This window comes from Pyrus communis, chromosome 14, assembly GCF_963583255.1.
Source record: "Pyrus communis chromosome 14, drPyrComm1.1, whole genome shotgun sequence".
In the NCBI taxonomy this organism is placed as follows: domain Eukaryota; kingdom Viridiplantae; phylum Streptophyta; class Magnoliopsida; order Rosales; family Rosaceae; genus Pyrus; species Pyrus communis.
The window spans coordinates 22615831-22637064 of NC_084816.1; the positions used below are offsets into that span (position 1 = coordinate 22615831).

Sequence of the window (21234 nt, forward strand, 5' to 3'; positions counted from 1 at the left end):
GTCGACAAAAATGCCTTGTGTAAAATCACCACCTAGACCCCTTCCAGCTGCTAACTTTTATTTTATTATTGTAAATAATATTTCACACTAATCTATAAAAGAGTAAACTGTCGATTTTTTTACTGAACTTTCACCTAACTTTTGATTTACCCCCTAAACTTTTAAATTGGAAAATCAAGGACTTAAACCAATTTTTTTGGCCGATCCTTCTACCGTTAGTTTTCCATATATTTCATCCAAATTAAAATGAACTCTTATCACATGCACACCACGTGACTCTCCTTTGTGGAAAAAAAAAAAGTTACTTTGCTAGACCTTTAAATACAAAAGCTATATAATCACATAGATTTGCATACGTCAACATTTTATAAATTTATTGTTTTCAATTATTTTAAAGAACGAATCGACCAAACTGTCATCGCATGTTTTAAGCATATTTTCATTTAATAGAAATTTAGATGGAATAAATGAAAAACTAATGGCATGGAGAGTTGGCCAACAAATTTTGGTTTAAGTCCTTGACTTTCCAATTTAAAAGTTTAGAGGATAAATCGAAAGTTAGATGAAATTCAAGGGGGAGATCGGCAGTCTGCAAAACTAAGGTTTTTCACTGTAATTACTTGCCCTCAACACCGTAGGATGCAATCTATTTATAATGATTTTCATATTACATTAGGGTTTCAAAAACCTATTTACAAGTTTACAATTCAAAATTCAAACGGTGTAACTAATTCTGATTACAACAAACATTCAAAATTCATATAACCTGAACACAAAGTTCCATTGGGTAAGAGTTGTTGACTGAGTAAACAAACTGAAGAGTTTGTGATTCTTATTCTGAATAGAAAGAGTATTGTTCTAAACTTACAAGTGCATGAATTATTCAGCAGCATTCCTCCCTGTGAGATTACCAGTCATAACTTCCTGTGTTGAACCAATTACGATAAATAATATAGAAGAAAATACAATGAACAGATGATATTATTCGTCGAGGAAGCTTGGAGTTCAACAATCGAAAAACTACGCTGCTCAATAGTACCAATAATTTATCTATTAACTGATGAATACACAACATATGCTAGAATGTTAAAGAAGTAAAATCAAAGTAAAAAATAAATCCACACGAAACTAAATAAAGAGCATCTTCAATCAACAGAGAAAATTGTTTAGCAGCAATAACACGTCCTTGGACCCCCTCTAATATCACCCATCTTTACAAATTCAACTTGACAAGTCTTTGAACCCCATTCAAATGTTGAAATTTTCCTATACATCTCATCTTCCGAACACAAAAATTTACGTGTTCTAGGAGAAGTAAGTGTATGAATAGTCATCTTATTTGAAACTTTGCCATTCTTCAAAAAATATTTAGCAACTTCCATCTCATCTGGATGACCCTTGAAACACCCTATGGAGATGGTCTGGAGATGTGACAACAAACAAATTAAGAGGCACGATGTCTGGTGGATTATTGCTCACAATCCATTTATGCTCACGTTCCTCATACCATTCGTTGTCCTGCCAATTTATTTAAAAGAACAGTTAAATTAAGAATTGTTAAGAGCCACATATCAGAAATCATGCTGCATAAGAGAAAGTAAATTATGAAACTCAAAATGTTTCAAGACAGCGGAATTCTTCAGAAATCCTGTTAGAAACTCCCAAAAATTCCGACCAATAAAATTCAGCTCGAGTTGAATCAGATTTTCAAAAGTAGGCAAACACAAAGCCTGCAAGAAAGAACATTGATTAATCAAAAGTTGATGCAATAATAAATACATAACAAAGTATTTGAACTCGCAACATTCCAAAATTAAACAGAAAAGCTTCCAGTCACAACCACAATTAAGTTTGGTAAAAATGAAACAACAATAAGAGCAACAAAGTTTAAGAAAAAGAAAAATGGTAAACAGGGGAAAGAAACCTAGGGCATAGTTACCTCAAAAATTGAAACCGTCAGAGAGAGATTCTAACATTAGAAATTCCTGCTAGAAACTTAGTTGCACAGTCATCAATGGCGGAAGAATATTCAACTATACTCCTGAAATAAACTGTTGCTTCGACTGGAGATTTTTCACTCCCCAAGCGAAAATAAGAGAGAAAATTGGCAGCCGCAATGGATAACTTTTCCAGGTTTGGAGCATCAATATAAAAAGGGACAAAATCACTGTCCTTTTCATTAGTCAGTGTTCAACGATTTTGTTAAGGTCTTCAATCTAGGTGCAGATATGTTGACATTTGAAGCATAAACATTTGGAATTACATCTATATTCAAATCTTCAAGTACAGGGCAATGAGAAAATAGCTTTGCCACTGAATCATCAAGATCCTCTACCTGGACAATTAGGACCTTGAGACTCGGGAAACAGCCTGATGTAGGACGTGAACAGGTAATAAAATTTGATGACAACCTTCAAAACCTCTAGTGTTTTGCACAAGGAGGGGCTTGATAGACCACGTCAGTCTGTGACTCTTACTTCCGAGACTTCAGGGAGTTGTGATCGCTCTAAACTCTTATCCATGAAGAGTTAGCTTAGGTTACAACTCTTTCAAATGTTTGTTGGTTCTCGGATATATATCTTTCCTCCAGTTTGTTGTAATCTTTGAATTTTGAAAAGCCTTGTAAATAGGGATTGCTTTCCCTGATATAATCTGAAATGCAATATAAATACATGCAGCCTCTCGTTAAAGAGGTATACAATTAACGTAAACTCTTGAGCATTCTTAAGTTTTACATGGTATACGAGCCTTAGCAAGTCCAACGACACAGATCCATTTTTTTTTTCTCCAATGGCTGATAGTTCCAACGGTGCTGCAACCCCAAACATCTCCAATCCCAACCCAGCATTACCTGCTATGAACTCCTTCTCGTCCATGACTACAGTCGTCAATATCAAACTAGATCGAACCAACTATCCTCTATGGTTGGCTCAGATTCTCCCCATTCTCAGGAGTCGTGACTTGATGAGTTATGTAGACGGGTCCATTGCATGTCCTCCCAAACAGCTTCCTGGTGCCGCTGAAATCAATCCTGCATACACAACCTGGGTTCATCATGATCAAATGATATTGAGTTGGATAAATGGCTCCCTCACGCCATCTGTGTTATCGGTTGTGGCAAGCAAGAGATGATCTCGTGATACCTGGGAGGCTCTCGAGCAAAGGTATGCTTCCTCGTCCCAAAATCGTATCTTGTTCCTTCGAAATGAACTGATGCAAACCAAAAAATGAGATATGTCTATTGCTGACTATCTTGATCGCATGAACTCGATTTCTGACAACCTTGCCCTTGCTGGGCAACCAGTGAATGATGATGAGCTTGTCCAGATTATCCTGAACAATCTGGGTCCTGCCTATGAAATGACTGTGAGTGCTGCACAGGCACGTGACACTCCAATCACGTACCCTACACTTGAGGCTCTCTTATTGACAACGGAGATGAGGATGGCTGAGCAAACTGCTCCTACTGTGGAGGTTGCTCCTGTGAATGCATTTGTGACTATTAGAGGTCGTGGTGGACGACTTCGAGGAAATGGACGTGGTGTGTCTCCGTCTGCACGTGGTGGTGGTGTTGCCAACCAGCGAGGTTTCTTTCCTCGCAGTAATAATCAACAGCTAAACTCAGCTTGCAATGGTGAGAAGTTCACGGCTACAGGTGAAAGACTTACTTGTCAAATATGTGGAAAACAAGGGCATCCTGCCCTAGATTGTTATCAAAGAATGAATGTAGCATATGAAGGGCGCATTCCAGCTAAGAGACTTACTGCTATGGCAACATCACCGGTCACCATCAACAAGCAATCTAATGGACAGTGGTTGCTTGACACTGGTGCTAATGCACATGTCACTCCAGATCTTCAAAATTTGATCAATCCAAAAAAGTATCATGGTAATGAAAATGTTGGTGGTGTAGGTAACGATACTGGTCTCTCTATCTCTCATCTTGGTTCAAATACAATTCAAACTCCGTCTTGCTCATTTGAATTACAACATATTCTAAGATGTCCCACTGCCTCCACCAATATTATTTCTGCCCATAGGTTTACCCTAGATAATAATTGTTATTTAATCATATTTCCTCATTTTTTTTCTTGTTAAGGACCTCAAGACCCGGAAGACGCTTTTCCGCGGGAGATGTGAGAATGGCTTATACCCATTTTCTGGTGGCGGTGGACAGTCCAATTACCCTATTTCAGTGTGTGTAGGCATCCGAGTCTCGGCCCAAAAATGGCATTCACGCCTTGGTCACCCTTCGTCGTCTATTATTAAGTATTTAATTTCAAATAAGCGAGTACCAATTCATGGTACTTCTGATGCAATGTTTTGTCAATCATGTCCATTAGGAAAGAGTACTAAACTCCCCTTTAGTGCTTCTGAGTCTGTTTCCCAATTTCCTTTGCAAATTTTACATTCGGATGTTTGGTGTTCTCCAGTTGTTTCCCATGAAGGTTTTAAATATTATGTCTTATTTGTGGATGACTATTCTAGATACTCTTGGATCTTTCCCATTAAAAATAAGTCTGAAGTGTTTGAAATCTTTGTCACATTTAAATCTAAAGTGGAAAATATGTTCAATACTTCCATTAAAATTTTTCAGTGTGATGAAGGAGGAGAGTATAAGAGTCGTGTTTTTCAAAATTTTCTTGCACAACATGGAATTTCTCAAAGATTTTCATGCCCCAAACATCCTGAGCAAAATGGTATTGCAGAAAGAAAACATCGTCACATTGTCGAAACTGGAATTGTCATGCTTTCTCATTCTCATATTTCAAACAAATATTGGCCTGATGCTTGTTTAACAGCAACTTATTTAATCAACAGGCTGCCAACTCGGATTTTGTCCTATAAATCACCATATGAAAAATTATTTGGCAAATTTCCCAAATATAAGACATTTAAGGTATTTGGTTGTAAGTGTTTTCCTTGGCTTGTGCCTTATTCCCAAAATAAACTTCAACCCAAGTCAAAACCGTGTGTGTTTCTAGGGTACTCACTGAACCATCAAGGGTACAAATGTTTGGACTTGTCCACGAGGCGAATATATTTGTCTCGCCATGTTCTATTCGATGAGGACTCATTTCCATTTAAGGAACTCACATCTTCACTGGAAAACGTCGATCAAATATGTATTGTTACATCTCTTGATCTTTTGTTCACTTTTCCTATTTTAATATCTTCCACCAACTCACCGCCTTCATCCCATAACTTAGTCACCTTGCCTCAATCAATTCCCGCTGCCACTACATTGACCAACCCTTCACAAAGTCCAAACCTATCACTACCTACAACCCTGCCACCTACCTTATCTTCACCTAACCCTATCTCCACTCAATCTAATTTAAATGAGCAAGCAGAAGTTTCTGAACCACTATTCCATCCGCCCATACCATCTTCAGATAATGCCCATACTCAGATACGTCAGCCCTCTGAGCCATTGCAACGCATGACAACTCGTTCGCAGTCAGGAATACTAAAACCTAATCCCAAATATGCATTGCATGTTTCTACTGATTTTTCTTTTGTTGAACCCACGTGCTATAGTCAAGCAGTCAAGACTAAAGCATGGCGAGATGCCATGGTCCAAGAGTTTAATGCATTGCAACGTTGTGGTACGTGGAAACTTGTTCCTTATCAACCTAATATGAATCTGTTGCCAAATAAATGGGTGTTCAAGATTAAGAAAAAGGCAGATGGCTCGGTGGAGAGGCACAAGGCCAGGTTAATTGCCAATGGATTTCATCAACAGTCTGGTATTGATTACACAGAGACCTTTAGTCCTGTGGTCAAGCACAGCACTATTTGACTTGTTCTCAGTTTAGCAGTTTCAAAAAGGTGGCACATAAGACAACTGGATGTCCAAAATGCATTTTTGCATGGTTTTTTACAGGAAGATGTATATATGCGGCAACCTACTGGCTTTGTTGATCACCAGTATCCTAATCATGTGTGTAAATTACAACGCATCATCTATGGCTTGAAACAAGCTCCTCGAGCGTGGTTCAATCGGTTTTCAGAGTTTCTTCTTCAATTAGGGTTTCACGGGTCAACTTGTGATTACAGTTTATTTGTTTTCAATCACCGTGGGGTCTATTTGATTTTATTGATTTATGTGGATGACATCCTGTTGACAGGAAATAGCCCTTGCCATATGTCGAGGTTGATCAAGAAATTGGGTACTTTATTCTCAATGAAGGACTTAGGTCCTCTCCATTATTTTTGGGGGTCGAAGTTAATTATTTTGGTCAACAAATGCATCTCAATCAAGCAAAGTATGCATTGGATCTGCTGACACGTACCAATTTTTTGGATGTAAAACCAGTTTCTACTCCAGTTCCTAGTGGTCACAAACTTAGTGCATATGATGGTGAGCCACACAACAATCCAGAGATGTACAGGAGTGTTGTGGGTGCCCTACAATACTTGACCATCACGAGACCAGACCTTTCCTATGCTGTGAACCAGGTATGTCAGTTCATGCAGTCTCCCAAAACTACACATTGGCAGGCAGTAAAGAGGATTCTTCGGTATGTAAAGGCCACATACAATCATGGCCTTGTCTACAAACCTGGTTCTACTAATCTCACGGCTTATTCTGATGCTAATTACGCTAGAAATCCAGATACTCAACATTCAACGGGTGGTTTCTGTATTTATTTTGGGTCCAATCTCGTGTCCTGGAGTTCGAAGAAACAAAAGACTGTTAGTAGGTCCAGTTCTGAAGCTGAATATAGGCAGCTTGCTTACACTGCGGCAGAAATTTCGTGGCTCAGGTCTTTATTTCGAGACTTGTACTTGCATCTTGACATACCCACAATTTGGTGCGATAATATTTCCTCAATTGCTCTTGCATCTAATCCTGTTTTTCACTCCCGGACAAAGCACTTGGAAGTTGATTATCATTACGTTCGAGAGAAGGTGGTTCGTCGTCAGTTACTTGTTAATTATATTTGTTCTCAAGATCAGGTTGCTGATCTGTTCACAAAAGGATTGTCATCAACAAGGTTCAAGCTTCTTGTTTCCAAGCTTTCCGTTGTTCCTCCACCTGTTAGCTTGCGGGGGGATGATAGACCACGTCAGTCTGTGACTCTCACTTCCGAGACTTCAGGGAGTTGTGATCGCTCTAAACTCTTATCCATGAAGAGTTAGCTTAGGTTACAACTCTTTCAAATGTTTGTTGGTTCTCGGATATGTATCTTTCCTACAGTTTGTTGTAATCTTTGAATTTTGAAAAGCCTTGTAAATAGGGATTGCTTTCCCTGATATAATCTGAAATGCAATATAAATACATGCAGCCTCTCGTTAAAGAGGTATACAATTAACGTAAACTCTTGAGCATTCTTAAGTTTTACAGGGCTTTGAGTCAACTCAATACTCATTTCACTGCAATCCCAAAGACCAAGATAAACAACATTGTGCCTAATAGCAGTGCAGATCCAATTATAAATAAGACATAAATGATCCGGTGTTGGTTCACTAGAGCGTTTCCAACACCTATAAAGTTCAATACTGAATTTTTGAATGTCTGTTGAGTCATGAAGGAAAAGTACACGATCAACAAACGTCAAAGAACGATTGGATTCAATCCATGAATAAGGAAAACAATCATCATCAAATTCAAGTTTGGGAAGAGAAGTCCAAAAGTTCTCCCATCGTCTTGACAGAATTGTAGTCTGCACAGCATCTAATATCGGAAGGAATGAAAGTAATTGGCAAAGAAGTGAATTTGGCAATTCACTGATCCTATCAACTCCCTCTTGACACTTCGATGTCGAACCCATTGGTATGTACCCTGATGGCTAATAAAAAACATTAATGAGATCACTGTTCTGTTGTACCTTTGATAACATAAAAGCTTTTCAAGACAAACTTAAGCAACGAAAAATACATGCAAAAAATTTAGACCTATATATATATATATATATATGTAAGTTCATGATACATTAAAGGTTTTCCATGGAAGCGAACAGATTAAAGAAGCAAACAGGTTAAGAAGAGTAGTACCTGATAAAAGCTTCTAAGATGACCGAGCAAACGAAACATTTTTTAATTGATTGCAGAGAAAATCATGAATCTGGAATCTCTGGACTCGGATAGTCAGATTTTAAAGAGAGAGAAACTTTCCACACACTCATTGGGAATTTACAGAGTCGAAAAGTTAACAACTTAATAGATCGTACATGATTAATTACCACAAAGAGCAGTAAATATGTTGCCTCATTTTTTTTGAAACAGTACGATATTCATTCATCAAGGAAAAACGTGCAAAACTTGAGAATAGTTTGCATAATGAGTCTCAATAAAAATCTTGTAGGAAATTTCAACCTAGTTCAAAGGAAAGGAGCATCCCGCACAAACAACATAAGGGAACCTATCCTCAAGGAAATAGAATTATAAAACCAGCTACATTAACTAGAAGTATCCTCCAGTAAAATGTCCATGATGATGTCCGGTGGTTCCTTGAACCATGACACTTCATATGTTGCCTCGTTTTGAATTCTCTTTTTGGGAATGGTGGTGTCCATATACTCCTTATTACTTTCTACACACTCTTCTTAATTTTCGACCGTTGAATTGAAAGAGTTGAAGAAGATCAAAAGACATAAATTAAAACAGCATGCGTGGATAGCAATTCTCATTCATCACCTTGTTTTGAATAGTCCTGAACTCCAAATACACTCAATAAATTTAATAAAGAAAAAAAATTGACTAACTAAGGTTAAATTTTTACAAGTTACAAATTCCCCAATTTTATCAGAATCTTCTTTAATTTTTTTATTCTTTACTTGTTGTATTAATAATCTGATACTTTCATACAAACAAAATATAAACAAATCAACAAGGTTTTAGATCTGAGAGTGAGTGAAGGAATAAAATATAGCCACTCTTCATCACCATGAATGGCTCAAATTTTTCTCTTTTATTTTTTTTCTTTAACGGGAAAAGGGAGGATTTGTACTGAAGTGAGCCGAAAGATTTTTGTTTCTTGGTTGACAGCATGTTAGTTTGTGAGTTAATGAGTGAAATTTTGTTCGGTCTTCGTTTTATTCTGACTAGAACGATCATCATTGATCAAACAAAATAACTGCGAGCACGAAGAACCCTGTTAGAAACTCCCCATAACTGCAAGCACTAAGAACAAGCTCCAATTGGATCAGATTTTGAAAAGTAGGCAGATACAAAGCCTGCAAGAAAGATGATTGATCAAACAAAAGTTTATTCTGAAATGAAGTATTACCTTATGGAAAACGAGAAAAAAGCTTTGCTACTGAATCATCAAAAAATTGTACCTTGACACTTGTAAGCCCTTGAGACTCAAGAAAGCATAGGTAGTAAACCTTGACGCCACCTTCAAAACCTCAAGTGTCAGGCAATTCAAAACTCATGTCACTGTAATCCTAAAGATTAAGATCAAGTTCAGCAGCATTGTACCCAACAGTAGTGCAAATCCAATCACGAATACGAGAGGTCCTCCACAGTTCCTGCTCCATAGGTGTCCCCATGCCGAAAAAGTCGAAGACTATATTTTTTTATGTCTGTTGAGTCATGAAGTGTTAGACAAATAAGGAATATGGTTGGAGTCCTTGTGTAATTGTATATAATATTATTATTGGAAGAATAAGCCGTCCTACAGCCGTCAAGCCGTCCTACCTTGTCCTACCTACACACTAGCCGTCCTACAGCCGTCCTAACTTGTCCTACCTACACACTAGGACGGCTACCTTGTCCTCTACAGCCGTCCTACCTTGTCCTACCTTCACACTAGGACGGCTACCTTGTCCTACCTACACATTTGTATCATATATATATATATCCTTGTAATCTTGTAGAGAAATATAATGAGAAAAAAAGCATTCTCTTCCATTTTTCCACATTCACGTATCAATAACAAATATATTTTTTAGCCTACATACCTTTTTCTATGTGAAGGGAGTAAACGATCAATGAACGTCATCATGGAATTCCATTTTGGGAAGAGAAGTCCATAATTAAGTTCTCCCATCGTCTTGACAGAATGGTATGTATCCCGATGGCTAATCAAAAACATTATTAAGATCACTGTTCTGTTGCACTTTTGATAACTTAGCAACTTTTTCAATGTAAAATTTCATACAAACTTAAGTAAATAAAAAGAGATGAAATATTTAGACCTGACAAATATATACCAAAATGCTCACATGTATGCGCGTGCGCACATAGATAGGCACAGAATTTTATTTTCTCAAGAAAAGTTTGTCTAAGGAAGCAAGCAGATTACAGAAGAAGAGTACCTGACAAGGGCTTCTGAAATAATAAATTCTGACAAGGGCTTCTGAAATAATAAAAAAAACAAAAGAGATTTGGAAGAGGGCATGTGTCCCTCGGCCTATGTTTCCTCCACCCCCGACTCCCTGAGTCGCACAAATGGGTGAACAATTTAGTCATTCTTCATCACCAATTGGCCAAACGCCAATGGTTAAACCTTTTTTTTTCATCAACGGAAATGGGGAATGCGATGATATGATTAAAAGATTGAAATATTGGAGCAAACGAATAGATTTTTTTTCTAGCTATTTGCTCCGATGAGACGATAAGTTTTTAGATCGCTCGTACGTTAAGCTAGCAACAACACCTGTAAATTTCCAACAAATAATAATTTTTAGAGTGCTATCACTAAAATCTTATGTTTGCACAAGGACTCGAAATCTCGCGTATTTATAAACATTCGGGAACCGGAATCAACCCATTGACATGCGCATACTTTCAACATTTTGATTGGAGCAATAATAACTAGATAGCATCTTCAAATATTAACAGTCAAGATATCATTGTGGCTAACACAAGTTAAAACAGTACATGATAACTTATAAGCAGATTGACATCCATGCATAATCTTCCGAGAATCCGGACTCGTGGATGTATCGATCATACAAAGCTATATAACTCCTCCCTATGAGATTACCAGCCATGACCTCCCTTTGTTGCACCAAGTACAATAGCAATTGTTGCAACAATAGCCTGCAGATAAAGTGGTATTATAAAAAAGGAACAGAGGATAAAAATAAGACGACTAGACTGGCAACGAGGTAAGTATTTGACAAACAAAAGAAATTTGGAGGTAGATAAAACATAAAAAGTGGAGTACGTTGTTCCAAAAATCCAAATGAAAGGAAATAAGAGTTACTCACACCAACTGCGCAAGCGATATATCCTGGTTTCTCTCGGGGGTCCATCCTATTCCTAGCACAAATTAGGATAATTGCACCAACATACCAGGGGATGGTACCAAGGAAGAAACCGATGATAAACCTGCAAAAGAAAGAGCAGGAAGTTAACAAATCTTTACTGATGTTATAGACAGCTTGATAGTTGCAAGATAACCGAAAATACAATGTACGTATCCTATTATTTTGCTTATAAGGAAGCCTGGGAGCTAGTTTCAGTTTCTTTCCAAGCAGTGAACAGAAAACACGATCATAGTCAATGATATCAAAATGAGGGCAGAGTCCCTATTGAAACACTATCTTTTTTCAATTCATGCCGCAAATGCCATTTCTCGTGCTTATTGAATTTCTACAAATCTCAAATCTTTCCTTCAAATTGAACCTATTCTATTTTTGACAATTTCCACAATGTAAAACAACTCTGCACAATAAAATCAAGAGTTTTTCTGTTGATGATGCAGATTTCTTGTCCGTTTTCATGTTTCTAAAACTATTAGAACACTACGAAGCTCGATCAGCAATTGCAATTTCTTGATTAAAGATCCAATACTTAAATATCATCCTACCATGCTAGACTACAACAAACAACAACAACCAAGCCTTATCTTACTAAGTGAAGTCAGCTATGTGAATCCTAGAACACCACTGCGTTTGGTTTTGCTCCAAGTCTTCTCTTAGCTCCAAGTACTCCATGTATTTTCTTGAAGTCTCTTTCAAAGTCTTCCGTTAGCTCCAAGTACTCTGTTTCTTTCAAAGTCTTCAGTTAGCTCCAAGTACTCCGTCTCTTTCAAAATCTTCCTAGGTCTTCCTCTATCCCTTTTGATATGACCCTCTGTCTCATAGTCGCATCTTCTAACCGGAGCATCTGTAGGTCTTTGATTCACATGTCCAAACCACCTTAACCGATTTCTCTCATCTTATCTTCAGTTGTGGCCAATCCTATGTTGGGGTGAAAAACTTAAGAGTACACAACTCTAGCACAAGTGTTGGAGAGACAACACAAGTAAACTAATTACTTGTATTACACACAAAAAATATTACAACACAAACTATCAAGGACACTCTTGAGAAGCTATGACACTCACTCACTTTCTAGAGACAAACTCTAGAGCACTCACACTCTTACAAGACTATTCTTGCTTCTCACTCTCGCTTGCTTGCTTGCTTGCTTGCTTGGTTAGTTTTGTTACCAACACACATGCATACATATTTATAGGCATGTTTGCCGACATATGGCCTCACTAGAATTTTCTAGTGCATGATCATGCACACACTACACCAACCTAGGCTTTGCATATCAGCCTTGCCGACTTAAATGATGCTAGAATTCTCTAGCATATTATTACACACACACACACACATTTGTTATAATAGCTAGACAATTCTAGCTTGTTCCCACCGACACATTTATGCTAGAAGATTCTAGCATATGAATGCTTTCTCCTTTGTTTCTTCATCATGGGCCAATCTTTATTATTTGGGCTGGTGTTGTACTTGTAACACTCCCCCTCAACACCAGCTCATTCTTTTCTCCATGCTGAGTTGACGACGAAACTTTTCAAACGTGCCGGTACTCAAACCTTTAGTGAACAAGTCCGCAACTTGTTCATCTGTATTGATTTGTCTCATCTCAATCTCTTCTTGCAAGACCTTTTCTCTAATGATAATGTACCTCCACATGTTTAGTTCTTACATGAAAGACTGGATTTTCCGCCAAGCGAATTGCCGATTGGTTATCACAGTACAATGGTACTGGATAATCTACTGGTTGATGTAGATCACTCATCAACTGTACCAGCCATGCATTCTCTTGAGCTGCCATTGGTGCTGCTCTATACTCTGCTTCTGTGGTTGACAAAGACACTGTTGGTTGTCTCTTGCTGCACCACGAAACTACTCCAGAACCAATTCTGAAGACATACCCAGTGGTCGATCTCCTGGTGTCGTGATCTCCTGCAAAATCTGCATCACAATAGCCAACCAACTTACCATCTTCTCCTTTCTTGTACAAGAGACCATAGTCAATTGTACTCTTTACATATCTTAATATTTGTCGAACCGCTTCTAGATGAGGCTTCTTTGGATTTTGCATGTATCGACTCATAACACCAACTGCATAAGAAATGTCAGGTCGAGTCAAAGTTAGATAGATCAGACTACCTACCAATTGTCGATACATTGTTGCATCTTCCAAGTCTATGCCTTCATGTGCACACATCTTGGCATTAGGTTCCACCGGTGTTAAGATTGGCTTGCATTCAAGCATCCCAAACTTCTGCAACAAGTCTTTTGCATACTTTTGTTGACACAGAAATATGCCTTCTTGTGTGCAATCAACCTCTAATCCAAGAAAGTGCTTGAGTTGTCCAAGCTCTTTCATCTTGAACCGAACTGACAAATTTTCCTTTGTTCGACAAATTTCAACCTCATCATCGCCAGTGATGATTAGGTCATCCACGTACACCAGCACGATAGCTAACTTTCCTCCATTAGCTTTAACAAATAAGTTGGAATCTGCATGCGCCACTGAGTAACCACTTTGCGTTAGAAATTCTGCAATTTTACCGTACCACGCCCTTGGTGCTTGTTTTAGACCGTAGAGTGCTTTCCTCAACTTGCACACGTACTCGAGATGAACTTTACTTTCAAGGCCCATTGGTTGCATCATGTAGATCTCCCGATCTAACTCTCCATGCAAGAAAGCATTCTTCACATCCATCTGGTATAGATTCCAATTTTTGTTAGCTGCAAGTGCAAGTAGGACTCGTACGGTTGTAAGCTTTGCTACTGGACTAAACGTTTCATCATAGTCTAGTCCATATTGCTGAGAGAAGCCTCGAGCCACCAACCGAGCCTTGTACCTTTCAACTGAACCATCAGGACGATGCTTTATCTTGTACACCCATTTGCAGGATATGGGTTTCACATCCCTTGGCTTTGGCACCAAATCCCAAGTCTGATTCTGCTTAAGCGCAGTGATTTCTTCTTCCATAGCTCTTATCCATTCAGAACTCTGTGATGCTTCTTCAAACACCTCAGGTTCTTTTGGTGCTCCATCAGTTATGGCAGCATTAGCATATTTAGGATTTGGCTTTCGTACTCTTGTTGACCTTCTTAGTTGTGATTGTGGAGTTGATACTTCTACTCTACTAGGTCTAACTTCTTGTGGTTGTTGGTACATACCTGTTTGCCAAGGACTCTTAGGTACTTCTTGCTCGACATCGTCTCCAGCAAGCAAATCTTCAGGCTCATCTGGACTTGATTGGATTTGGGCAGCTTGGTCTCCCAGTTTCCCTTGCAACGTATCTTCAAACTCTTTTGGGTCAGGTGACGCCTCATTTTCTGAGCACCAACAAGATGATGCTTCTGCGTCCCATTCTTCCTCCACAGCTAGAGACGCAACGACATCCCAATCATCTTCAATTTTCTTCTCTGAGTTGGCGACGTTACTTTCTGCAGGTCTTTTGAACCAGTAATCCTTCGCCATGTGGCCATTCTTTCCACAATTGTAACACTTGCTCTCAAATCTTTTATTATTCTGGGACTGACCATGGTTGCCGTGATACTTCAGAGCTCCCCCTGGCCGAGAACTCCCTCCTCCTTGATGACCTTTTTCCTTGTCACCATTTCTTTTAGATCCACCACCAGCACGCTGCTTAAAGCTGCCTTTACTTTTGGTGTAGAGCGCTTCCTCCTCACCTTTTAACGAGACCCCTCTCATTTGCTTTGCCAAAGCTTCTTGATCGGCAAGCAAATTCTCGAACTCAACAAGTGATGGTTGGGTCGGCCATCCTTGTACAGCGGCAACGAAGCCTTGATATTCGGGTCTCAATCCATGGATAATTATTCTTTTTATCCTGGATCCTACAATGGCAGCACTAGGATCTAATTCAGAAATTTCACGGCAAATAGACTTTACCTTGTGGAAATACTGCGCAATCGTCATGTCCCTTTGGGCCACTGATAACAACTCGTTCTCGAGAAGCTGCAGTCTTGTATCGTTCCTCTTTGAAAAGAGTGTGGCGAAGGTGTCCCATGCTTCTTTTGGTGTCTTGGCCTTCCGTATGTGCTCTAACATGTCATCTTCAACTGTGGTTTTTAAGGCAAACATGGCCTTACCTGCCTTGATCTTCCACTTCCTCAAAGTGCCGCTGGTGTCTTCTTCTGGCTGCGTAACTTCATTACCACCAACGACATCCCAAAGATCTTGGCCTTGTAGGTAAGACTCCATACACGTCGCCCACGTGTTGTAATTTTTGTTGTTCAACTTCTTGATTCCTCCAACAACTTGAAGATCTCCCATCGTGTCGGCAGAGCTTCGATAAGTCGAACAAGATTAACGAATAATCTTGCGAAGTACTAAACTTCTCACGATTCTTAAAAGCTTTAATAGAGACGGTCCCTGATCGTACCGCTCTGATACCAATTGTTGGGGTGAAAAACTTAGAGTACACAACTCTAGCACAAGTATTAGAGAGACAACACAAGTAAACTAATTACTTGTATTACACACAAAAAATATTACAACACAAACTATCAAGGACACTCTTGAGAAGCTATGACACTCACTCACTTTCTAGAGACAAACTCTAGAGCACTCACACTCTTACAAGACTATTCTTGCTTCTCACTCTCGCTTGCTTGCTTACAAGCTTGCTTGGTTAGTTTTGTTACCAACACACATGCATACATATTTATAGGCATGTTTGCCGACATATGGCCTCACTAGAATTTTCTAGTGCATGATCATGCACACACTACACCAACCTAGGCTTTGCATATCAGCCTTGCCGACTTAAATGATGCTAGAATTCTCTAGCATATTATTACACACACACACACATTTGTTATAATAGCTAGACAATTCTAGCTTGTTCCCACCGACACATTTATGCTAGAAGATTCTAGCATATGAATGCTTTCTCCTTTGTTTCTTCATCATGGGCCAATCTTTATTATTTGGGCTGGTGTTGTACTTGTAACATCCTACTTACCTCGATATAAATCCTACCATGCTAGACTAGTTGAAATTATCAGTTGAGGGTCAATAATATTAAGTCCTTAACCTATACATCCGGATTGAAACCTTCAGTTTTCTTATAACTACAGAACATTGTCATAACCCTCGTATCAATCAACTTCCACAAAGCCATTTAAATTTTAAAGCAGCAAACTTACAAGCACCAGCCGAGTCCACAACCACAGCAACGAAGGCGACGCTCTCTTATAGGTCGCCCTTCAGCAACCGCATAACCTAGAACAATAAACAGAGCAATCCAATTACACGGCTAAGAAACCGACATCTATGACAACAGAAAATGAAGATCCAGATAAAACACAAAGCACAAAATGGAATAAGCAACAAAAATACATATCAAGTCATTCAACGACAAAATTCCCACTAAAAAAATAAAAATAAAAAAATAAAAAAACCCTAATGACATCATTACAAAACTGATCTAATCACTAGCAGCGTAACTGAGATTGTTTAAAACTTAAATCCATAGTTGTTCTGTTCATAAAAATCAAAAGGGTTGTTGCTGTGACTAAATAAGTCAAATAATTCCAACCAGAAAAACAAATTGAATTCACAAACATATCATTTTTAAACTCTCGTTTTTACCAATCGAGAAAACAAAGTATCATCAATCAAATGAAGAACAGAACAAGAGATAGAGGATCTAAAGCATACCAGGAACGGTTTGATATCCATAAGGGTAGCTTTCAGGATGAGAAGCTGAAGGGTTAGCGGCTCCCGGCGGCGGCGCCGGCTGAGGGAATCCCGTCGGCGGAGGCGGTGGTGGGTAGTTGGCTACTCCTTGGAAAGTTCCGTACTCGGGTGGCGGAGGGGGATGGTGATGATGATGATCACTTGATACTCCTCTCTCCTTTTCGTCTTCGCCCATATTTTCAAGTTACAATTATTGGTTTTCGAGCTTTCTGTTTGTGTGATTTTGATTTGGAGTTCGGAGTTTTGGTCGTTGGTGGTTGGAACTTGCGAGGTGGGTTGGAGCTGTCGGAGCAAGTCGACAAGTTAATAATTTTCTTTCGTTTTCATGTTGTGTGAATGCTAAGAAAAGGGTGCAAATGTAAATTTGGGCATGTGATCGGTGATTATATCTGATTGTGAATCAGTGATTGTATTAAGTACATGCGTTTTATAGTTAAATTCTGTAGTCAAATTTAAATTCAAATGCAATTAAAATAACTGTTTTTTCAATCGAATACTCAACAATAGAGTTACGTCTCCATAATGAGCTAGTCGCTATTAAAATCAAACTTACTACAAATATATATTGGTTTAATATTTTGTTAGAGTTGAACAATCTAACTTAAACTTAAGACCTTCTTCGACTAAGTTGAGGCATTTACCACCAAATAATGGGTATAAACTTTTTAAGGTCTAAACTTATCTATCTATTTTTGTCTCCCAAGTTGATAACCTAATAATGAGTCCCATTTGTTGGTGTTTGCTTGTTCTTGTACTTGAAAAGAGACTAAAATTAGGAAGTGATAAACACACCGCTTTTTTTTTCTTTCTCTACACTTACGTGTAATATTATGTTTTGTTTTTGTTCGATTTTATTTAGTCTTACAGTAAAAAAATAAAAAAAAAGTGTGTGAAAATCAAATTTCTAAAATTTCTCAACAAAAAATGGGCAAAAAGAGGATTAAATTAAGTGAATTCACTGGCCAATGAATTAAAAATTATTACTAATAGCAAACTGCTATTGGTACTCGAAAAATCCAATTGTACACTTGTCATATGAGTACTTTTCTTTTTAAAACTAAAAAACTTAGAGTAGACAATTAATTTTTGTAATGTCAACAACCTTTTTTTTTCTTTTTTTTTTTTCTAGGAAATAAGCTTAATTATCAGGAGGCTTGAATGATACTTGTTATGCCTTATTCTACTGTGGGCCCTTAGGCTGGAGTTTCAATGGGCTTGGGCATCCAAAATATCCAAAACTAAAAGAAACTAAAAATTTGTAGATCGAGGAGCAGATTGAAGAGGTTTTCTCTGCTGCACACATGGGATGCACATGCCTCCAAACACAATTAAATCCCAGCCTTCCATTTTATAGCTTAAAAACGAGCGGATGTGATGAGCTTAGTCGGCTCATGCGCAAACTTTTAACGATATATGGAATACTATTTTGTAAACCACTTTCAGCGGTTCAACTCTTTCGAGCTAAATTAACTACAAGGAGAGGATACCAAAGGGAAAGGAGAGGATAAATCCTCTCCTGAAATCTTTCAACAAAGCCCACAGATCAAGTGATCCAGATTTCTGAAAGTTGATTAAACGGCTAAAAACAGAGGTCATTTTTAAAAGTTATAATAATTTTAGTCGTTGGATCAAATTTCAAGGATCCGAATCACTTAATCCGTGAAATTTGGTGGAAGAAATCTAGAGCAGATCTCTTTCCATGCCAAAGAACCAGAATAATGGGAGAAGCTTTACATGACTTAACTGAGATACCAATCAAAATTAAAACTTGTTTGTCTATGACATTACATACGTGACCAAGAGGACCGCCCTTTGCCAAGTCAAAGTTAACAATAAAGGGGCGGAAAAGATATAATTAAACTTCACTTTATTACGCAGTTTTGAGACATCTGTCAACATAAATAGTTTGGCAGCTAATCATACATTATGAAGCTGTGGAAAAATCCGTTTTGACCAAGCTCCGTGTATAAAGGGGTTGAGATGATTGTGAAAGGAATTAACAAACAATTAGAAATGCGCAAGGAGTAACTAAAAGGTATATAAAAATTATAAAATATTCAGTACAACATACAATTATTATATATTCAATGTAGGCATTGATTTGATTTAGAGAGACAAACAAAAATTAGAAAATGAAAATTAATGGAAAAAAACTTGAAAACTTTGAGTTTTAACGAAAATGATAAAAAGATGTTATAAGTAAATAGTACTAAGATTGACTCAAATTTTAAACCTAAAATTTAAATTTGAAGGCTTACGTGGCACTTTGATATCTTTTAAATTTTTACTTTCCAACCGATATGTCAAATTTTAAACATAAAATAATAATTTATATGTATTTTCTTTGCATTGGGAATGAAAAGAAACAAAAGGATAATGTTTTAAACCAATAAAAAAATTAATAAAAAAACATTTAATAATTAATTAAAAAAAATCTGAAGGTGCTGTCAAATTTGGTAGTAAGGGGAGATGTCAATCCATGTCATGCTACATTAAATTTGTCTTCTCGGTTGAAAAACATTAATGTTGTCTTTTGTTACTATTATTGTTGATTTGGACAATTTGACATCTCCTTTGGAGATGCTCTTAGAGTAAAAATGTAATTTTTCGTTAAAATGAATAGTACCGAAAACTTTTCGTTAAAGTTCCTAATTAGAAAACCTAATGCTTGTGGAAACATATCACACATATGCGCCACGTGTTGAGACATGATTGGCCCTACATACTTTATTTTGGATTTGGATCCCCTCCTGAGTCCAAGGAGAGGATTCTCCTCACCAAGCAGTGTGGGCCGTTGGATAAAAGTGTGAGCCGTTGGATTTTTATCCAACTGCTACAAACAGGGAGTTCCTTTAAAGTTATATTAATTATAATTGTTGGATGAAAATCTAATGATCCATACTTCTTGATCAGACTCATCTTCTTCTTGGACTCAGGAGAGGATCCAAATCTCTTGATTTTTTCAATGGTAATATAACGTGAAAGGTGACAAACTTTTACGTTGGAGGTGTCCCACTCCACCAAATCCACTCTCCCATATCCATCTGCCGACAAATCTGGACCTCGGTCCACCACAACTTGATAGAATCACATGTAATGTTTACCTTAGTAAAACAAGGAGTGAGTGAATTGATCCAAGCACGTGTAGTGTTTGACTTAGTGAAACAAGGATTATAATTCTCTCCGCTCTTAATCTCCTAAGATTTCCTCCTTTCCTTCATTTCTCTTACACTTTTTTTTTTGTCTCTCTCTATATAAAGCAATTAATATAAAATGTTAATATAGTTTAATCATAACTGTTAATGAGAAAGAAAAGGGAGGAGAGGGAGAGTAATAGGGAAGAATGTCTTACTCCGTATAATAATTACAAACTGTTAGAATGTGAACATTCAACACAACTTAGTAAAACATGTATCAGTTATTATTTCGGAAACTTAACGAATCAATCGTATGAATATGTAAAATACAAGGATTTTCAATCCCAACAGGAAAATGAGAGAAATGAATACTCAATTTAAAGCGAGTAAACACAATTCTATACTATCAAATTTTGTAAATTATATAACATGATTGTTGATTGGATTATCTTAAGTGTCGATTAGCGTACTTATTTCTTATTGCACATTATATGATTTACAAATTTGATTTAAAAAATTAGTTTACCTAACATTACTCATAATGTATTATTGAACTGAAACGACATGACATAGTGAATCTATTTCATGTAAATAATTCTCAAACAAGAGACATTGCCAATTTTTTAATTTTACAATATATGCACATGATCGCAAAAGCTCCTGGAAATCATGCGAAATTCATCTTTACCTTATACACATTTTTATTAATTTTTTGTCATTAATCTTTTACAATTGATTTAACCTGATAACCAAGATTTCAAAAAAATGTTTAAGAAATAAAAAAAAAAGGGTAGATAGTTCTATCGAACAATTGTTATCTCTGCCATGCGATCAACCCAACTAGTTGCATGTGATGTGACGATGATACTCCAAGCACGAGCCGAATTTGACCTAAAAAATTGGCTATAAAATGTGCCGCGAGACAGGGGAAAACACACTCTTTGTCGTTTTCCAACCAACAAGGATCCTCCTTGCTAAATCCTTAGGATTTGTAAATTGTATTTGTTTATTGTATATAATCCGTTTTTGTCAAGTACTGTTTAGGTTTAATTTTAAATAAAAAAATTTAAAATGTACGATGAACGGACATGATTCACAAATCCTTGGATCCTCACAAAGAGGATTCAACAAGGATCATGATTCATTTTCAAAATATGGTGCAGTT

The 21234-nt window shown here is 37.4% G+C and overlaps 1 protein-coding gene and 1 pseudogene across 1 annotated transcript; both read right to left on the bottom strand.

The window, feature by feature from the left end:
* Nucleotides 1-1194: 1194 nt before the first annotated feature.
* LOC137714617 (F-box/FBD/LRR-repeat protein At4g26340-like) lies at nt 1195-7778 on the bottom strand (annotated as a pseudogene).
* A 3001-nt stretch (nt 7779-10779) lies between these two features.
* On the bottom strand, nt 10780-17246 carry LOC137715798 (large ribosomal subunit protein eL20z-like). The gene is made up of 4 exons (XM_068455147.1): nt 16894-17246; nt 16380-16455; nt 11166-11286; nt 10780-10995 (listed from the first exon to the last, which is right to left on the bottom strand). Exons 1-4 carry the CDS (start codon nt 17105-17107, stop codon nt 10936-10938), a joined length of 471 nt encoding a protein of 156 aa, XP_068311248.1. The 5' UTR covers nt 17108-17246; the 3' UTR covers nt 10780-10935.
* Between the last annotated feature and the right edge of the window lie 3988 nt (nt 17247-21234).